Here is a 20,825-nt window from a genome sequence, read left to right on the forward strand (position 1 = left end):
GTCAGATTATATCATGTGTATCTGAGAGGAGCTGTGAAATCTGTGTTTATAGTCAGATTATATCATGTGTATCTGAGAGGAGCTGTGAGATCTGTGTTTATAGTCAGATTATATCATGTGTATCTGAGAGGAGCTGTGAGATCTGTGTTTATAGTCAGATTATATCATGTGTATCTGAGAGAGGAGCTGTGAGATCTGTGTTTATAGTCAGATTATATCATGTGTATCTGAGAGAGGAGCTGTGAGATCTGTGTTTATAGTCAGATTATATCATGTGTATCTGAGAGAGGAGCTGTGAGATCTGTGTTTATAGTCAGATTATATCATGTGTATCTGAGAGGAGCTGTGAGATCTGTGTTTATAGTCAGATTATATCATGTGTATCTGAGAGGAGCTGTGAGATCTGTGTTTATCTCTCCTGTTCATATGATTTTCTCTCATTCACTTTTGTTTGTTATTTGAATGATCTTTCTGTTGAAGACATTTTATATAATCCTCTGATTATATATTATCAGCTGTTAAGATATTGTTTATTATATTGGTTTTTATCTATTGAATCAATACATGGGTAGCCTACTCTGTATTTCCTATGCTAATCACTATCAAATGTGACCTGTTCTGATTTGAATAACATTCAGGCATTATATAACATGCATCATTTACTATAACTACAGTATGTAGTGTAATGTATGAGTCTAATGTATATGCCGTTAGCCCCGTTACAATGTGACATGTAAAAACAAATACAACTTTAAGTATTAAATGTCAATATTATTTGTTAATCTCTGTATCAGATTAACTTGATTTGAATGAAACACATTTTTCCTCGCGTCAATAATAGGAGGACGTCTCTGAGCAATAAAGATTAAGAATCAAAGAGAAGTGTAACTTTATTTAAATTCTCATTTTATTGGTAACACCTTAACACATTTCCTTAAGTTAGAGAAACACATGTAGCATGGTGAAGTACGGATCAATAACCAGAAGAATTAGAGAAATCTAGGATAAATATATTCTACAGGAGAAACCCAAACTGATACAAAGAGAAGAAGTCAGGGAAAATATGTAGAGTCGACTGTAGAGAAATGATTGAATAAGGTTTTAAACAGAGAGACGAGGAAAATAGTTAAATAAATACTACAGAGATATACTAACTCAGTGTTGTCAGTGGAGGGGGTCTAGTCACTGGACGGATGGAGGGGGTAGAAGAGTTTTATAAAGACCACAACACATCCTCTCTCTACCTCTGCAGTCCATACTAACACATATTTATAGTACATCATATTTATCAACTGATTAGTACACTGGTAGAAGCTTGCAGTCACTTACAAAGTTGGACATCACCTACTAACATAATCACCTACTGATGTAGAATGTGCACTTTGTATTTAGACGTTTGAACGTTTCTAGTGTGTTCTTCCCTCTGAAGTCTATTAGAGCTGATTGCTAACAGTTTGCTTAAAGGGTAGTAACCTCAGCAGCCACAGTGATTTACAACCTGAGACTTATCTGACCCCAGATCAGCTAGTTGTGAGAGTGACCTCTAGTGGCTTAACAATGGAACATTCTTTATGCCTCCTGGTGAGAAAGTATGGAGTAATGTTCCTCTCAAAATAGGTTGAATCATAACTTAGGTCAAATTTTCACTTAGTCTCCCACTGACCTCAATGCATGATGCACTTTCTCCTCTATAGAAAAGTAAGCCATATTTAACATTCAGACCCATATAAAAGCATGCTATAGAATCTTCATTACATGTTCATCTTCATCATCACATCACCATCATCATAGCCTTATCATATTCATCTATCTTTGATATCTATCATCTCGAGACAATAGTTGTATGGTTTTTAAAAGCTAAGATGAATAGATAGAGGTTTCGTATTCCAACATTCAGTAGAAAATTAGAAAGAGAAGAAGAGAAAGGACAAACACCTAAACTAGTGTCGTCATGCAAAGAAATGCCAGCTAAGATACTAGTTAATAGTGGTTCTGTAATACTGTATACTCCCCCCTAAGATACTAGTTAATAGTGGTTGTGTAATACTGTATACTCCCCCCTAAGATACTAGTTAATAGTGGTTCTGTAATACTGTATACTCCCCCCTAAGATACTAGTTAATAGTGGTTCTGTAATACTGTATACTTCTCCCTAAGATACTAGTTAATAGTGGTTCTGTAATACTGTATACTTCTCCCTAAGATACTAGTTAATAGTGGTTGTGTAATACTGTATACTCCCCCCTAAGATACTAGTTAATAGTGGTTGTGTAATACTGTATACTTCTCCCTAAAATACTAGTTAATAGTGGTTCTGTAATACTGTATACTTCTCCCTAAGATACTAGTTAATAGTGGTTGTGTAATACTGTATACTTCTCCCTAAAATACTAGTTAATAGTGGTTGTGTAATACTGTATACTCCCCCCTAAGATACTAGTTAATAGTGGTTGTGTAATACTGTATACTTCTCCCTAAGATACTAGTTAATAGTGGTTCTGTAATACTGTATACTCCCCCCTAAGATACTAGTTAATAGTGGTTGTGTAATACTGTATACTCCCCCTAAGATACTAGTTAATAGTGGTTCTGTAATACTGTATACTCCCCCCTAAGATACTAGTTAATAGTGGTTGTGTAATACTGTATACTTCTCCCTAAGATACTAGTTAATAGTGGTTCTGTAATACTGTATACTTCTCCCTAAGATACTAGTTAATAGTGGTTGTGTAATACTGTATACTCCCCCCTAAGATACTAGTTAATAGTGGTTGTGTAATACTGTATACTCCCCAGTTTTTAAATATGCTTCTTCTTTTTATAGAGATTTTCAGTGCTAGTAAACACACAAAGAAGAGCCCAACAGCACCTTTGTACATACTGCTTTCTCTTGTTTTTCTTGGAGGGGGAGGAGGAGGGGTCACGTGTTTGGTTAGCTCGATCACTCAGGAACACTTCTCAGGACATATATACAATGAAGCCTTCATCTTTCAACTAGAGAACCTCCACTAAAATCATAAATCAACAGAGAGTAATCAAACATGAACCTGAGGGAGAAACTAAGTAAATGTACTTTAAACTATCCAACAAAATAAATAAATAAATATAAACCTGACCAACCGGGTGACCGTCTGACTGTCCAATGTGATGGCTTCGCTAAAAAATTGCCTGCCCAAAAGCGACAAGACACCTAAGGCAGCCAATCACAGGCAGGCATAACAACTACGGTGGGACGGCGTCAGGAGAAAACCTCACACCTATTCGTTAAAGAGAAATAGTCCTGTGGCGATGTCTCTTCAGAGAGCGACACATCCTCACTGCTAAAGTACATGTGTGTATGAAGCTATCTATAGTGTATAAATCCATCTGTCCATCTCTGTTGGCCTTGGCACAAACACGGTGATTAGTAGGAACAGAAGTCAATATCACTAGATAGTAACAAGTCAATGAGGATGATATTACAAATGTGAAAATATAATATACATAAAAAGATCATTAAATCATAAGAAAAATAAGTCCTGGACTGAAAGAACCGCTGAAATAAAGCCTTCCTCTCTTAACTTGCCTCTCTCTCATCTGGAACACCAACAACAGGGGCTCTCCCTCATACACACACTCCTCTGCATACCCTGTCAGACCTCAGTCATAGCTCTCCACTCTAAAATCAGCAGCAACTACAGAGACCAAAGGACAGAGAGTCAAGGTGTATACCAAATAAACACACACATTCATCCATGTGATCTCATGGCTAAAACACGTTCCACCTGCAGATCGCAGAGGCCCACACCTCTCCAGTCCATCCACATACATACAATAGTCATTCAACAGCCTCCGCCTGTTACCTCTCCATTAAGGTCCCCTCCACATATTAAACAGGCATCAGTGAGGACAGCCCTGGGCACGGCTCCCTGCAGGACCTCAGGAGTGATGCAGTTTCCACTCTTGACACCTCGTCAAACACACCCCTCACAAAAACATTTCTTGAACATGAACTTGGGCTGAGTATAATATAATAGATAACATACAAGAAGCTTAAACAAAAACTGCCAATATCATTTTGTCACTTAATAGCCACAATAAAAAACAGCCAAATATCGAAAAACATCATGCTTCCTTAAAAGATAGTTTCTCTATCTAGAAACTCTAGAAACCACTATCATTAAGAATTAGAATTATACAAATTATTTACTTAAATTGTGTAATAGTAGTAATAATAATGATTATAATAATAGATTTTTACTTAACTTTATATCATGTATTTCCTGTGTTACACAACACAGGTTTAGATGGGAACGAGGAAGAGGGGACATCATGAGACAAAAGAGGAAGAATCAAACGCACACCGAGGACGAGAAAACACCCCAATACTCCCCTAACACACACCCTCAATACACTTCCTGCTCAAATCCTAATACTGGGTGTGAGTGTGGCGAGGGGAGAGTTGGAGAGGTTGGGTTTGGGGGAGGGCTGACCGTGAGTTAACAGTGGGTTGGGGTTGCGGTGAGAAGAGGGTTGCTGTTGTTGGATGGTTGGTTGGTTGTTGAGATGGTGTTGTCAGTGGGTACAGTGGGTTGGGGTTATTGGTTGTTGGTTGGTTGATGGGATGGTGTTGTCAGTGGGTACAGTGGGTTGGGGTTGTTGGTTGGTTGGATGGTTGATTGGTTGGTTGTTGAGATGGTGTTGTCAGTGGGTACAGTGGGTTGCTGTTGTTGGTTGGTTGGTTGTTGAGATGGTGTTGTCAGTGGCAGACGGCGACAGACAAGGGGGCGGAAGTTGTAGAGAAGAGATGCATGCTGGGTATCCGGTGTGCGAGAGGTCTGGTGCTGCAGGATTAGAGCCACCCAGCACTGGACATGTTCTCCGCCTCCCTCCCTCCCTCCCTCCCTCTCTCTCTCTCTCTCCAGCAGAGCACTCTTGTCAGACATGGCTTTGGCATTCTCCTCCTGAAATACAGGACAAGACACTATTTAACAGGCATTTGAGTACTTTCTGAAACAAGTTCTAAAGGGGTGAAGGGGGACTCAATACACTTTAAAATGACTAAAACCACATTGAAACTGTATATAAATGATACTGGACCTACATTCATACAGTTTATTGACTGTGTCCAGCTCACTAATAATCACTACATTCATACAGTTTATTGACTGTGACCAGTTCACTAATAATCACTACATTCATACAGTTTATTGACTGTGCTCCAGTTTATTGACTGTGTCCAGCTTGACTAATAATCACTACATTCATACAGTTTATTGACTGTGTCCAGCTCACTAATAATCACTACATTCATACAGTTTATTGACTGTGGTCCAATAATCACTACATTCATACAGCTCTGTGTCCACTAAATAATCACTACATTCATACAGTTTATTGACTGTGTCCAGCTCACTAATAATCACTACATTCATACAGTTTATTGACTGTGTCCAGCTTAATAATCACTAATAATCACTAATAATCATTCATACAGTTTATTGACTGTGTCCAGCTCAATAATCACTAATAATCACTACATTCATACAGTTTATTGACTGTGTCCAGCTCACTAATAATCACTACATTCATACAGTTTATTGACTGTGTCCAGCTCACTAATAATCACTACATTCATACAGTTTATTGACTGTGTCCAGCTCACTAATAATCACTACATTCATACAGTTTATTGACTGTGTCCAGCTGACTAATAATCACTACATTCATACAGTTTATTGACTCAGCTACTAATCACTACATTCATACAGTTTATTGACTGTGTCCAGCTCACTAATAATCACTAATAATCACTACATTCATACAGTTTATTGACTGTGTCCAGTTCACTAATAATCACTACATTCATACAGTTTATTGACTGGGACCAGCTGACTAATAATCACTACATTCATACAGTTTATTGACTGTGACCAGCTGACTAATAATCGGACCTCGTCGAAGACCGAATGCGGCCCTTTCCGTACCTCACGTACATCACTGGAGAGGCGCAGCGGGAGCGCCCGAGCAGTGGAAGTGGACGTTCTGCCACTTGGAGTCCCGGCGGTGCCACACCCTAGTCTCCTCTGATTGGCTGGAGCGTGGATGGCCCAGGCCGTCGACAAATTGGGTGAGTCGGATGTAGGCGATGCAGGCAGCGTCCTCTCCAATCAGGTGGACGTGGGGGTTGAGGATGGTGGTGTGGATAGGTTTACTGTTCTTAGACAGAACTGGAGGGAGGGAGGGAGGGAGGGAGGGAGGGAGGGAGGGAGGGAGGGAGGGAGCATTGTTTTTGTCCATTGGTCTACTAACGAGTATTAACTCAAGTTATGAGAAGTGCTCTGTTGCTTGTTCTTACGGTTCTCAAAATAGAATCTGTGGAAGTCCATTCCCTCCACCAGGTTTCCCAGGGCCTCGGGCTCAAAGGAGGTTAGACCAGGATCACAGATCTTACTGTGGAGAGAGACAAACACAGGTCAATGTCTCTCTCACACACACACACACACACACACACACACACACACACACACACACACACACACACACACACACACACACACACACACACACACACACACACACACACACATGTTCACACTACAAATGACTAAACCAATCATCAAATGTGTAGCTACCCACAGACACACTTTCTAACACACACAGACACTCTCTCTCTCACACACACACTCTCACACACACACACACACACACACACACACACACACACACACACACACACACACTCTCTCTCTCTTTCGCTCTCACACACACACACAGTCAGACTCTCACACACACTCTGACTCTCTCACACTCAAATGAACTCACGCGTATGCCTCAAAGTCTCCATTGTTGACAGCCTGGATCAGCTGTTCAGTGATCTTAATGATGTCTTGTTTACGTGCTGTAGGAGGAAAGCAGGACATAGTCACACACAAGTGGAGAGAACTAGTGGAGGGCAGTGAGAGTGCAGAGTATCCACCTCATACGCACGTGAACGCATGCAAACAATATTGATTAGTAATCTGGTATCAACAACCAGCACAACTACACACAGGCACACACTGTTGATAACTCTCACAGCTGAACAAACTGTTGATAACTCTCACAGCTGAACACACTGTTGATAACTCTCACAGCTGAACACACTGTTGATAACTCTCACAGCTGAACCCACTGTTGATAACTCTCACAGCTGAACACACTGTTGATAACTCTCACAGCTGAACCCACTGTTGATAACTCTCACAGCTGAACAAACTGTTGATAACTCTCACAGCTGAACACACTGTTGATAACTCTCACAGCTGAACCCACTGTTGATAACTCTCACAGCTGAACAAACTGTTGATAACTCTCACAGCTGAACACACTGTTGATAACTCTCACAGCTGAACACACTGTTGATAACTCTCACAGCTGAACACACTGTTGATAACTCTCACAGCTGAACAAACTGTTGATAACTCTCACAGCTGAACCCACTGTTGATAACTCTCACAGCTGAACCCACTGTTGATAACTCTCACAGCTGAACAAACTGTTGATAACTCTCACAGCTGAACACACTGTTGATAACTCTCACAGCTGAACAAACTGTTGATAACTCTTACAGCTGAACAAACTGTTGATAACTCTCACAGCTGAACCCACTGTTGATAACTCTCACAGCTGAATACACAAAATATTGATAACTCTCACAACTGAACACACACACCGTTGATAACTCTCACAGCTGAACGAACAAACTGTTCATAACTCTCACAGCTGAACAAACTGTTGATAACTCTCACAGCTGAACACACTGTTGATAACTCTCACAGCTGAACAAACTGTTGATAACTCTCACAGCTGAACACACTGTTGATAACTCTCACAGCTGAACAAACTGTTGATAACTCTCACAGCTGAACAAACTGTTGATAACTCTCACAGCTGAACACACTGTTGATAACTCTCACAGCTGAACAAACTGTTGATAACTCTCACAGCTGAACAAACTGTTGATAACTCTCACAGCTGAACAAACTGTTGATAACTCTCACAGCTGAATGAACAATCGCTTCCATTCCATCTGGCATAATATCACTGCAGTTAATATTAGTTGCTACACGGGAAACCACACAATTCACAATGTTCACATCCAACAAGCAAAACACCACCACACAGGTAGATCAAATCAAATCAAATGTTATTAGTCACATGGGCCGAAATACTTACTTACGAGCCCCTAACCAACAATGCAGTTAAAAAAAATACAGATAAGAATAAGAAATAAAAGTAACAAGTAATTAAAGAGGAGCAGTAAAATAATAGTGAGACTATATACAGGGGGGTACCAGTACAGAGTTAATGTGGAGACTATATACAGGGGGGTACCAGTACAGAGTTAATGTGGAGGCTATATACAGGGGGTACCAGTACAGAGTTAATGTGGAGGCTATATACAGGGGGGTACCAGTACAGAGTTAATGTGGAGGCTATATACAGGGGGTACCAGTACAGAGTTAATGTGGAGACTATATACAGGGGGTACCAGTCAAGAGTTAATGTGGAGGCTATATACAGGGGTACCAGTACAGAGTTAATGTGGAGGCTATATACAGGGGGTACTGGTACAGAGTTAATGTGGAGACTATATACAGGGGGTACCAGTACAGAGTTAATGTGGAGACTATATACAGGGGGTACCAGTACAGAGTTAATGTGGAGACTATATACAGGGGGTACTGGTACAGAGTTAATGTGGAGACTATATACAGGGGGTACCAGTACAGAGTTAATGTGAGACTATATACAGGGGTACCAGTACAGAGTTAATGTGGAGACTATATACTATATACAGGAGACTATATACCAGTACAGAGTTAATGTGGAGACTATATACAGGGGGTACCAGTACAGAGTTAATGTGGAGACTATATACAGGGGGGTACTTAATGGGAGACTACAGAGTTAATGTGTGAGACTATATACAGGGGGTACTGGTACAGAGTTAATGTGGAGACTATATACAGGGGGTACTGGAGTTAATGTGGAGGCTATATACAGGGGGGTACTGGTACAGAGTTAATGTGGAGGCTATATACAGGGGGTACTGGTACAGAGTTAATGTGGAGGCTATATACAGGGGGTACTGGTACAGAGTTAATGTGGAGGCTATATACAGGGGTACTGGTACAGAGTTAATGTGGAGACTATATACAGGGGGTACCAGTACAGAGTTAATGTGGAGACTATATACAGGGGGTACCAGTACAGAGTTAATGTGGAGGCTATATACAGGGGGTACTGGTACAGAGTTAATGTGGAGGCTATATACAGGGGGTACCAGTACAGAGTTAATGTGGAGGCTATATACAGGGGGTACCAGTACAGAGTTAATGTGGAGGCTATATACAGGGGGTACCAGTACAGAGTTAATGTGGAGGCTATATACAGGGGGTACTGGTACAGAGTTAATGTGGAGACTATATACAGGGGGTACCAGTACAGAGTTAATGTGGAGACTATATACAGGGGGTACCAGTACAGAGTTAATGTGGAGACTATATACAGGGGGTACTGGTACAGAGTTAATGTGGAGACTATATACAGGGGGTACCAGTACAGAGTTAATGTGGAGGCTATATACAGGGGGTACTGGTACAGAGTTAATGTGGAGGCTATATACAGGGGGTACTGGTACAGAGTTAATGTGGAGGCTATATACAGGGGGTACTGGTACAGAGTTAATGTGGAGGCTATATACAGGGGGTACTGGTACAGAGTTAATGTGGAGACTATATACAGGGGGTACCAGTACAGAGTTAATGTGGAGACTATATACAGGGGGGTACCAGTACAGAGTTAATGTGGAGACTATATACAGGGGGTACCAGTACAGAGTTAATGTGGAGGCTATATACAGGGGGTACTGGTACAGAGTTAATGTGGAGGCTATATACAGGGGGTACCAGTACAGAGTTAATGTGGAGGCTATATACAGGGGGTACCAGTACAGAGTTAATGTGGAGGCTATATACAGGGGGTACCAGTACAGAGTTAATGTGGAGGCTATATACAGGGGGTACTGGTACAGAGTTAATGTGGAGACTATATACAGGGGGTACCAGTACAGAGTTAATGTGGAGGCTATATACAGGGGGTACTGGTACAGAGTTAATGTGGAGGCTATATACAGGGGGGTACCAGCAGAGTTAATGTGGAGGCTATATACAGGGGTACCAGTACAGAGTTAATGTGGAGGCTATATACAGGGGGTACTGGTACAGAGTTAATGTGGAGACTATATACAGGGGGGTACTGGTACAGAGTTAATGTGGAGGCTATATACAGGGGGTACTGGTACAGAGTTAATGTGGAGGCTATATACAGGGGGTACTGGTACAGAGTTAATGTGGAGGCTATATACAGGGGGTACTGGTACAGAGTTAATGTGTGGTGGCACCGGTTAGTTGAGGTAATATGTACATGTAGGTAGAGTTATTAAAGTGAATATGCATAGATAATAACAACAGAGAGTATCAGCGGTGTAAACGAGGGGGAGGGGCAATGCAAATAGTCTGAGTAGCCATTTGACTAGATGTTCAGGAGTCTTATGGCTTGGCCATAATGACCATCGTTATGTTTGGAGGAAAAAGGGGGAGGCTTGCAAGCCAAAGAACACCATCCCAACCGTGAAGCACGGGGGTGGCAGCATCATGTTGTGCTGCAGGAGGGACTGGTGCACTTCACAAATTAGATGGCATCATGAGGATGGAAAAGTATGTGGATATATTGAAGCAACATCTCAAGACATCAGTCAGCAAGTTAAATCTTGGTCGCAAATGGGTCTTCCAAACGGACAATGACCCCAAGCATACTTCCAAAGTTGTGGCAAAATGGCTTAAGACAAACAAAGTCAAGGTATTGGAGTGGCCATCACAAAGCCCTGACCTCAATCCTATAGAAAATCTGTGGGCGGAACTGAAAAAGCGTGTGCGAGCAAGGAGGCCTACAAACCTGACTCAGTTACACCAGGTGTCAGGAGGAATGGGCCAAAACTTATTGTGGGAAGCTTGTGGAAGGACACGAAACATTTGACCCAAGTTAAACCATTTTTACTTTGATTAAATATCAGGAATTGTGAAAAACGGAGTTGAAATGTATTTGGCTAAGGTGCATGTAAACTTCCGGCTTCAACTGTAATTGGTCAGGTGCCCGTAAAATGGGCTCAATCCACTGCAGCGACATTTCAGTCTTTTAAATGCCCTAAAGCAAAAAAGGGTGTCACGACTTCTGCCAAAGTCTGTTCCTCTCCTTGTTTGGGCGGTGTCACCGGTCTTCTGGCCATCACCGATCCATTTGTAATGTTCCATTTGTTTTCTCTGGTTGTCACCTGGTTTCAAACCCCTAATCACACATTGTATATGTTCCCTCTGTTTCCCCCATGTCCTTGTCGGGAATTGTTTATTGTAAGTACTTGTGCTTCATGTGACTGGTGCGATAGGGGTTTTGTTGTGTTTTGTTATTTTTGTACGCCGGTAGTTATGTACATTAAACGGCTATTTACCAAGTTCTGCTCTCCTGCGTTGACTTCCATGCCACCAGTCACCACCAGTCACCACCAGTCACGCACCCCTGACAAAAGGCTCCGGCTATTTACCAAGTTCTGCTCTCCTGCGTTGACTTCCATGCCACCAGTCACGCACCCCTGACAAAAGGCATCTAGAGCAACACTCAAACCACGTTGTAAACACCAAAACAATAGATTCAAACCTATATGGCCTAGAGCTGGGTAAGAGGCCTGCCTCGCCTGGTATAATGATCGGGGGAACTCTCGTTATCACACAAGTCGGGGTGCTGAGTGAGTGGCATCACAGCATGCACTGTCGGTATAAACCCACAAAGCCATTTGATTGGCAGAATCTCGGAGGTCAGGGGTCATGCTGAGTACTCACACTGAGAGGTGAGGGTGAGGCTGGAGAGGGACATGGGGGGAGGAGGGGAGGTGGGGTGTGATGGGTGGGGGTGGGCCTGGGAGCTGGTACCACCTCCGCCTCGGCGGGCGCAGGTGGAGTGGGGGCTGAGGATGGGGCGGACGACCGGCGAACATTGCTCACTAGGTCTGAGAGACGGGATACTGGTCGCAGGAGGGAGAGAGAGCAACGGAAAGATAGAGAAGGATAAATAAATAAAAAGATAAGGAGGAGGTGTAGAACAGATCAGAAAATCAAATGAAAAAAACCTAAGTATAAAGAACGCACACAAAGTGACATATTCTATGAAACAGATTTAGAATGAAGATTACACATATTTAGCCGATGTTATTGCAGGTGTAGCGAAATGCTTATGTTCCTTTTGGAGCTAGGAGCACAAGCATTTCACTACACCCGCAAAAACATCTGTTAAATACGTGTATGTTACTAATAAAATGTAATTTACTTGGATTATGAAACATGTCAATGAAAACCTCTCAAAACACATATAATAGAACAAAACTGAACAGATCATTTTCCTATGAGAGAGAATACGGTGCCATTTTGGAACACACCTAAAAGTTTGGACACACCTACTCATTCAAGGGTATTTTCTACATTCTAGAATAGTAGTGAAGACATCAAAACTATGAAATAACACACATGGAATCATATAGTAACCAAAAAAGGCCTTCATGGTCGAATTGCTGTAAAGAAACCAGTACTAAAAGGACAAGAAGAAGAGACTTGCTTAGGCCAAGAAACATGAGGAATGGACATAAGACCAGTGGTAATCTGTCCTTTGGTCTGATGCGTACTAATTTGTGATGTTTGGTTCCAACCGCTGCGTCTTCTTGAGATGCAGAGTAGGCAAACGAATTATCTCCACATGTGTTGTTCCCACCGTGAAGCATGGAGGAGGAGGTGTGATGGTGCTTTTCTGGTGACACTGTCAGTGATTTATTTAGAATTCAAGGCACACTTAACCAGCATGGTTACCACAGCATTCTGCAGCGATACTCCATCCCATTTGATTTACGCTTAGTAGGACTATCATTTGTTTTTCAACAGGACAATGACCCAACACACCTCCAGGCTGTGTAAGGGCTATTTGACCAAGAAGGAGAGTGATGGAGATCTGCATCAGATGACCTGGTCTCCACAATCACCCGACCTCAACAGAATTGAGATGGTTTGGGATGAGTTGGATCGCAGAGTGAAGGAAAAGCAGCCAACAAGTGCTCAGCATATGTGGAAACTCCTTCAAGACGGTTGGAAAAGCATCCCAGGTGAAGCTGGTTGAGAGAATGCCAAGAGTGTGCAAAGCTGTCATTAATTAAGGCAGAAGGGTGGTTATTTTCAAGAATCTAAAATCTATTTTAATTTGTTTAACAATTTTTTGGTTATTAAATGATTCCATATGTGTTATTTCATAGTTTTGATGTCTTCATTATTATTCTACAATGTAGAAAATAGTCAAAACAAAGAAAAAACATTGAATTAGTATATATATATATATATATATATATATATATATATATATATATATATATATGTATATATGTGTCCAAACTTTTGACTGGTACTGTACATTGCGTCCCAAATGGCATCCTGTCCCTATCACCTACATAGTGTACTATATTTAGCCTGACCCCTATGGGCCCTGGTCAAAAGTGTTGTAAGAATAGGGTACCATTTGTTACGCACCACTGTAGTGCACTTACGCTGCATGGGTGTGTGTGCCATGGGTGGGGAGGCGGTGGAGGGGGCAGCTGGAGGGGGTGTGCTGGTACCCCCCTCCCTGTCAGACATGGGCCCTGATGCCCTGCGTACAACGCCAAACAGGTCTGGCAGCTTAGAGGCTGGGGGAGGGAGGGAGGGAGAGGCAGGGAGGGAGGGAGGGTGAGGCAGTGAGGCTGTGAGGGAGGGAGGGAGGGAGGGAGGGAGGGAGGGAGGGAGGGGAGGGAGGGAGGGAGGGAGGGAGGGAGGGAGGGAGGGAGGGAGGAGAGGCAGGGAGGGAGGGAGGGAGGCAATGAATATGAATCAAATAAAAGAGAACAGAACAGAAGATCTTCACTGACAAACTGCATGCCAAAAAGGAGAAAAAGCTGAAACAGAATCCATGCATGCGCCATTGGGACTGTGATGCTGTTCCGTCTGTGTCCACCAGTGGGAGACATGCACCATTGGGACTGTGATGCTGTTCCGTCTGTGTCCACAAGAGGGAGACATGCACCATTGGGACTGTGATGCTGTTCTGTCTGTGTCCACCAGTGGGAGACAGTGAGCCACTACACATACAGCTTAGAAGGCTCAAAACGGAACAACAGGAGAGGGGGATGAAGGGATTGGAGATAGAGAGAGGAGTGAGGGATGAGAAACAGAGTAGTGTGTACATTTCTAAATCTCTCTACACATGAGGCCAGCTTTTTCATGCTAGGCTAAGTTATAATTTATAGGCTAGTTTTTGTTAGACAATGTGGTGTCTCTACTCATATTTGTATAATACAGGCTTTATTCACAACAGTTGTTAGACATGATTGTTTGATATTAACACTGACGATTAGTGAAGAAAAGAAGAAGGACAACCTGGGTTCACAGTGTTATCCAAGATGGCGTAGCAGTAAGTCGTCCTGTCGTGTCGTATCCCTTGTATATATCGTATATTTTTCGTTTTTTTACATATTTTCCTTCGCATATCTTTTTAAAAACTTTTTGCTAAACCTAAGCTTCCAAATACTCTCCTGCAACCCGCCTCACCCAATGTAGCTATTTTTCCTAAAGTATTTATATTTACTTCGGAACCGGAACCCCTCAACTGAAGCTAGCCAGCTATGCTAGCGGTCTTCAGCTAACCGGTCATCAGCTAACCTTCAGCCCGGAAAGCTCTTGCCAGTTCGAACAACGCGACTCTAACCAGAGCATAACGGACCTATTTATTTTTCATTCCCGGATTCCCACCGCAAACTGAACATTTTTCAGCTGGATCTTCACAACTAGCTATCTAGCTATCTACGAACTGTTAGCTTGCTAGCACAGGCCTGCTAACCGTCTGAATTGCCGCGTCCCAAACACCCATATTTACTTTCTATCTCTTTTTGATTTTTAATTTGTTTATACCTTCCGGAAACCTGCCTCACCCAATGTGATACGGAATCGCTATTATTTAAAAAAAATTAGAACACACTCAAGAACCTCCAGAAGCTAACCAGCTAACTAGCTACAAGCTATTTAGTCATTGTTAGTTTTTTTTTTTTTTTACCTGGATAACACTCGCCAGTCCAGCTTCCCTGCCCCATCCACCGCTGCCCCCTGGACACTGATCTCTTGGCCACATAGCTGATGCACATTGGACTGTCCATTAATCACGGTACTCCATTCTGCTTGTTTGTTTTATCTGTTGGCCCCGTTGCCTAGTCAACGCCATTTTACCTGCTGTTGTCGTGTTAGCTGATTAGCTGTTGTTATCTCACCTACTGTTTTAGCTAGCTTTCCCAATTCAACACCTGTGATTACTGTATGCCACGCTGTATGTCTCTCTCAAATGTCAATATGCCTTGTATACTGTTGTTCAGGTTAGTTATCATTGTTTTAGTTCACAATGGAGCCCCTAGTTCCACTCTTCATACCCCTGATAACTCCTTTGTCCCACCTCCCACACATGCGGTGACCTCACCCATTACAACCAGCATGTCCAGAGATACAACCTCTCTCATCATCACTCAGGGCCTGGGCTTACCTCCGCTGTACCCGCACCCCACCATACCCCTGTCTGCGCATTATGCCCTGAATATATTCTACCATGCCCAGAAACCTGCTCCTCTTATTCTCTGTCCCCAACGCTCTAGGCGACCAGTTTTGATAGCCTTTAGCCGCACTCTCATACTATTCCTTCTCTGTTCCGCGGGTGATGTGGAGGTAAATCCAGGCCCTGCATGTCCCCAGGCACCCTCATTTGTTGACTTCTGTGATCGAAAAAGCCTTGGTTTCATGCATGTCAACATCAGAAGCCTCCTCCATAAGTTTGTTTTACTCACTGCTTTAGCACACTCTGCTAACCCTGATGTCCTTGCTGTGTCTGAATCCTGGCTCAGGAAGGCCACCAAAAATTCAGAGATTTCCATACCCAACTATAACATCTTCCGTCAAGATAGAACTGCCAAAGGGGGAGGAGTTGCAGTCTTCTGCAGAGATAGCCTGCAAAGTAATGTCATACTTTCCAGGTCCATACCCAAACAGTTCGAACTACTAATTTTGAAAATTACTCTCTCCAGAAATAAGTCTCTCACTGTTGCCGCCTGCTACCGACCCGCCTCAGCTCCCAGCTGTGCCCTGGACACCATTTGTGAATTGATCGCCCCCCATCTAGCTTCAGAGTTTGTTCTGTTAGGTGACCTAAACTGGGATATGCTTAACAACCCGGCAGTCCTACAATCTAAGCTAGATGCCCTCAATCTCACACAAATCATCAAGGAACCCACCAGGTACAACCCTAACTCTGTAAACAAGGGCACCCTCATAGACGTCATCCTGACCAACTGGCCCTCCAAATACACCTCCGCTGTCTTCAACCAGGATCTCAGCGATCACTGCCTCATTGCCTGTATCCGCTACGGAGCCGCAGTCAAACGCTCCCTAAAACACTTCTGTGAGCAGGCCTTCCTAATCGACCTGGCCCGGGTATCCTGGAAGGACATTGACCTCATCCCGTCAGTTGAGGATGCCTGGTCATTCTTTAAAAGTAACTTCCTCTCCATTTTAGATAAGCATGCTCCGTTCAAAAAGTGCAGAACCAAGAACAGATACAGCCCTTGGTTTACTCCAGACCTGACTGCCCTCGACCAGCACAAAAACATCCTGTGGCGGACTGCAATAGCATCGAATAGTCCCCGTAATATGCAACTGTTCAGGGAAGTCAGGAACCAATACACGCAGTCAGTCAGGAAAGCTAAGGCCAGCTTCTTCAGGCAGAAGTTCACATCCTGTAGCTCCAACTCCAAAAAGTTCTGGGACACTGTGAAGTCCATGGAGAACAAGAGCACCTCCTCCCAGCTGCCCACTGCACTGAGGCTAGGTAACACGGTCACCACCGATAAATCCATGATTATCGAAAACTTCAATAAGCATTTCTCAACGGCTGACCATGCCTTCCGCCTGGCTACTCCAACCTCGGCCAACAGCTCCGCCCCCCCCCGCAGCTCCTCGCCCAAGCCTCTCCAGGTTCTCCTTTACCCAAATCCAGATAGCAGATGTTCTGAAAGAGCTCCAAAACCTGGACCCGTACAAATCAGCTGGGCTTGACAATCTGGACCCTCTATTTCTGAAACTATCCGCCGCCATTGTCGCAACCCCTATTACCAGCCTGTTCAACCTCTCTTTCATATCGTCCGAGATCCCCAAGGATTGGAAAGCTGCCGCAGTCATCGCCCTCTTCAAAGGGGGAGACACCCTGGACCCAAACTGTTACAGACCTATATTCATCCTGCCCTGCCTATCTAAGGTCTTCGAAAGCCAAGTCAACAAACAGGTCACTGACCATCTCGAATCCCACCGTACCTTCTCCGCTGTGCAATCTGGTTTCCGAGCCGGTCACGGGTGCACCTCAGCCACACTCAAGGTACTAAACGATATCATAACCGCCATCGATAAAAGACAGTACTGTGCAGCCGTCTTCATCGACCTTGCCAAGGCCTTCGACTCTGTCAATCACCATATTCTTATCGGCAGACTCAGTAGCCTCGGTTTTTCGGATGACTGCCTTGCCTGGTTCACCAATTACATTGCAGACAGAGTTCAGTGTGTCAAATCGGAGGGCATGCTGTCTGGTCCTCTGGCAGTCTCTATGGGGGTGCCACAGGGTTCAATTCTCGGGCCGACTCTTTTCTCTGTATATATCAATGATGTTGCTCTTGCTGCGGGCGATTCCCTGATCCACCTCTACGCAGACGACACCATTCTATATACTTTCGGCCCGTCATTGGACACTGTGCTATCCAACCTCAAAACGAGCTTCAATGCCATACAACACTCCTTCCGTGGCCTCCAACTGCTCTTAAACGCTAGTAAAACCAAATGCATGCTTTTCAACCGATCGCTGCCTGCACCCGCATGCCCGACTAGCATCACCACCCTGGATGGTTCCGACCTTGAATATGTGGACATCTATAAGTACCTAGGTGTCTGGCTAGACTGCAAACTCTCCTTCCAGACTCATATCAAACATCTCCAATCGAAAATCAAATCAAGAGTCGGCTTTCTATTCCGCAACAAAGCCTCCTTCACTCACGCCGCCAAGCTTACCCTAGTAAAACTGACTATCCTACCGATCCTCGACTTCGGCGATGTCATCTACAAAATGGCTTCCAACACTCTACTCAGCAAACTGGATGCAGTCTATCACAGTGCCATCCGTTTTGTCACTAAAGTACCTTATACCACCCACCACTGCGACTTGTATGCTCTAGTCGGCTGGCCCTCGCTACATATTCGTCGCCAGACCCACTGGCTCCATGTCATCTACAAGTCCATGCTAGGTAAAGCTCCGCCTTATCTCAGTTCACTGGTCACGATGGCAACACCCATCCGTAGCACTCGCTCCAGCAGGTGTATCTCACTGATCATCCCTAAAGCCAACACCTCATTCGGCCACCTTTCGTTCCAGTACTCTGCTGCCTGTGACTGGAACGAATTGCAAAAATCGCTGAAGTTGGAGACTTTTATCTCCCTCACCAACTTCAAACATCAGCTATCTGAGCAGCTAACCGATCGCTGCAGCTGTACATAGTCTATTGGTAAATAGCCCACCCATTTTCACCTACCTCATCCCCATACTGTTTTTATTTATTTACTCTTCTGCTCTTTTGCACACTAATATCTCTACCTGTACATGACCATCTGATCATTTATCACTCCAGTGTTAATCTGCAAAATTGTAATTATTCGCCTACCTCATGCCTTTTGCACACATTGTATATAGACTCCCCCCCCCCTTTTTTTCTCTCTACTGTGTTATTGACTTGTTAATTGTTTACTCCATGTGTAACTCTGTGTTGTCTGTTCACACTGCTATGCTTTATCTTGGCCAGGTCGCAGTTGCAAATGAGAACTTGTTCTCAACTAGCCTACCTGGTTAAATAAAGGTGAAATAAAATAAAATAAAAAACTCAAGCTACATCATTCAGAAGGACCTGGGTTCACTCAAGCTACATCATTCAGAAGGACCTGGGTTCACTCAAGCCACATCATTCAGAAGGACCAAGCCACATCATTCAGAAGGACCTCGGTTCACTCAAGCTACATCATTCAGAAGGACCTGGGTTCACTCAAGCCACATCATTCAGAAGGACCAAGCCACATCATTCAGAAGGACCTGGGTTCACTCAAGCTACATCATTCAGAAGGACCTGGGTTCACTCAAGCCACATCATTCAGAAGGACCTGGGTTCACTCAAGCTACATCATTCAGAAGGACCTGGGTTCACTCAAGCTACATCATTCAGAAGGACCTGGGTTCACTCAAGCCACATCATTCAGAAGGACCTGGGTTCACTCAAGCTACATCATTCAGAAGGACCTGGGTTCACTCAAGCTACATCATTCAGAAGGACCTGGGTTCACTCAAGCTACATCATTCAGAAGGACCTGGGTTCACTCAAGCCACATCATTCAGAAGGACCAAGCCACATCATTCAGAAGGACCTCGGTTCACTCAAGCTACATCATTCAGAAGGACCTGGGTTCACTCAAGCCACATCATTCAGAAGGACCAAGCCACATCATTCAGAAGGACCTGGGTTCACTCAAGCTACATCATTCAGAAGGACCTGGGTTCACTCAAGCCACATCATTCAGAAGGACCTGGGTTCACTCAAGCTACATAATTCAGAAGGACCTGGGTTCACTCAAGCTACATCATTCAGAAGGACCTGGGTTCACTCAAGCCACATCATTCAGAAGGACCTGGGTTCACTCAAGCTACATCATTCAGAAGGACCTGGGTTCACTCAAGCTACATCATTCAGAAGGACCTGGGTTCACTCAAGCTACATCATTCAGAAGGACCTGGGTTCACTCAAGCTACATCATTCAGATGGGGGGGCTGTGGCTGAGGGGCAGGAGTGTCAGGCTGACAGTCTTAACTGAACTGTCTAAACTCTCCCTGACCTCACACACACACACACACACACACAACAGACAGAACAATGGGAAGAGGTGGATGGAAAAAAAGCTAAATGAATGAATCACAACATGTAGGAAGGAGGTAAATGGAAAGCAAATAAACACCCACTAACGATTTTAAATCTCTGTATTTAATCTACCTTGGTTACGTTCCAAATGGCAGCCTGTTCCCTAAACACTGCTACTTTTGACAAGGACCCATAGGGGATAGGGGGCCATTTGGGATGTATCAGTAGACTCGATGCATTAAACACCTCCGCTGGATTTTCCATCTCCCCTGATGTCTTTGTTGTGGTTGAATGTTAATACAGCAAGCTAATTGGTTCTGTGGTTTATTAAAGAGGTTAATTATCCAGGATGATAATTATGATCATGGTGATAATTACTATGGATGAAATGGCACCCTATTCCCTACAGAGTGCACTACTTTTGACCAGGGCTCTGTTTACTTTTCCCTTTATAGTGCACTGTTTTTTATCGGAGATCTGGTCAAAAGTATTTCACTATATAGGGCAGCGTTGCCCAACTGGTGTTCTGCGTGCCGAATTTGGCCCGCGGGTGGTCTTATTTGGCTACTCTCAAGTTCTCTTTCTTTTTTTCTTCCCAATTTCGTGATATATAATTGGTAGTTACAGTCTTGTCTCATCGCTGCAACTCCCGTACGGACTCGGGAGAGGCGAAGGTCGAGAGCCGTGCGTCCTCCGAAACACA

At 43.6% G+C, this 20,825-nt stretch overlaps 1 protein-coding gene across 12 annotated transcripts in view; it reads right to left on the reverse strand.

Annotated features, from left to right (window-relative positions):
• Window positions 1–872: 872 nt before the first annotated feature.
• The window catches only part of LOC115121963 (calcium/calmodulin-dependent protein kinase type II subunit beta-like), a 150,917-nt gene continuing 130,964 nt past the window's right edge, over window positions 873–20,825 (reverse strand). For 11 of the 12 annotated variants that reach the window (XM_065026835.1, XM_065026829.1, XM_065026832.1 and 8 more), the window contains 4 exons: window positions 6,805–6,880; window positions 6,338–6,432; window positions 5,967–6,209; window positions 873–4,943 (listed from right to left, as the gene is read on the reverse strand). In XM_065026835.1, coding sequence (XP_064882907.1) covers window positions 5,977–6,209; window positions 6,338–6,432; window positions 6,805–6,880 — 404 coding nt within the window. In that variant the 3' untranslated portion in view covers window positions 873–4,943; window positions 5,967–5,976. Of the gene's footprint in view, window positions 4,944–5,966; window positions 6,210–6,337; window positions 6,433–6,804; window positions 6,881–11,918; window positions 12,101–13,660; window positions 13,853–20,825 lie in introns of those variants that run through there. The other variant, XM_065026827.1, reaches the window with a different exon arrangement.

Source organism: Oncorhynchus nerka, linkage group LG13 (assembly GCF_034236695.1).
Source record: "Oncorhynchus nerka isolate Pitt River linkage group LG13, Oner_Uvic_2.0, whole genome shotgun sequence".
Lineage (NCBI taxonomy): Eukaryota > Metazoa > Chordata > Actinopteri > Salmoniformes > Salmonidae > Oncorhynchus > Oncorhynchus nerka.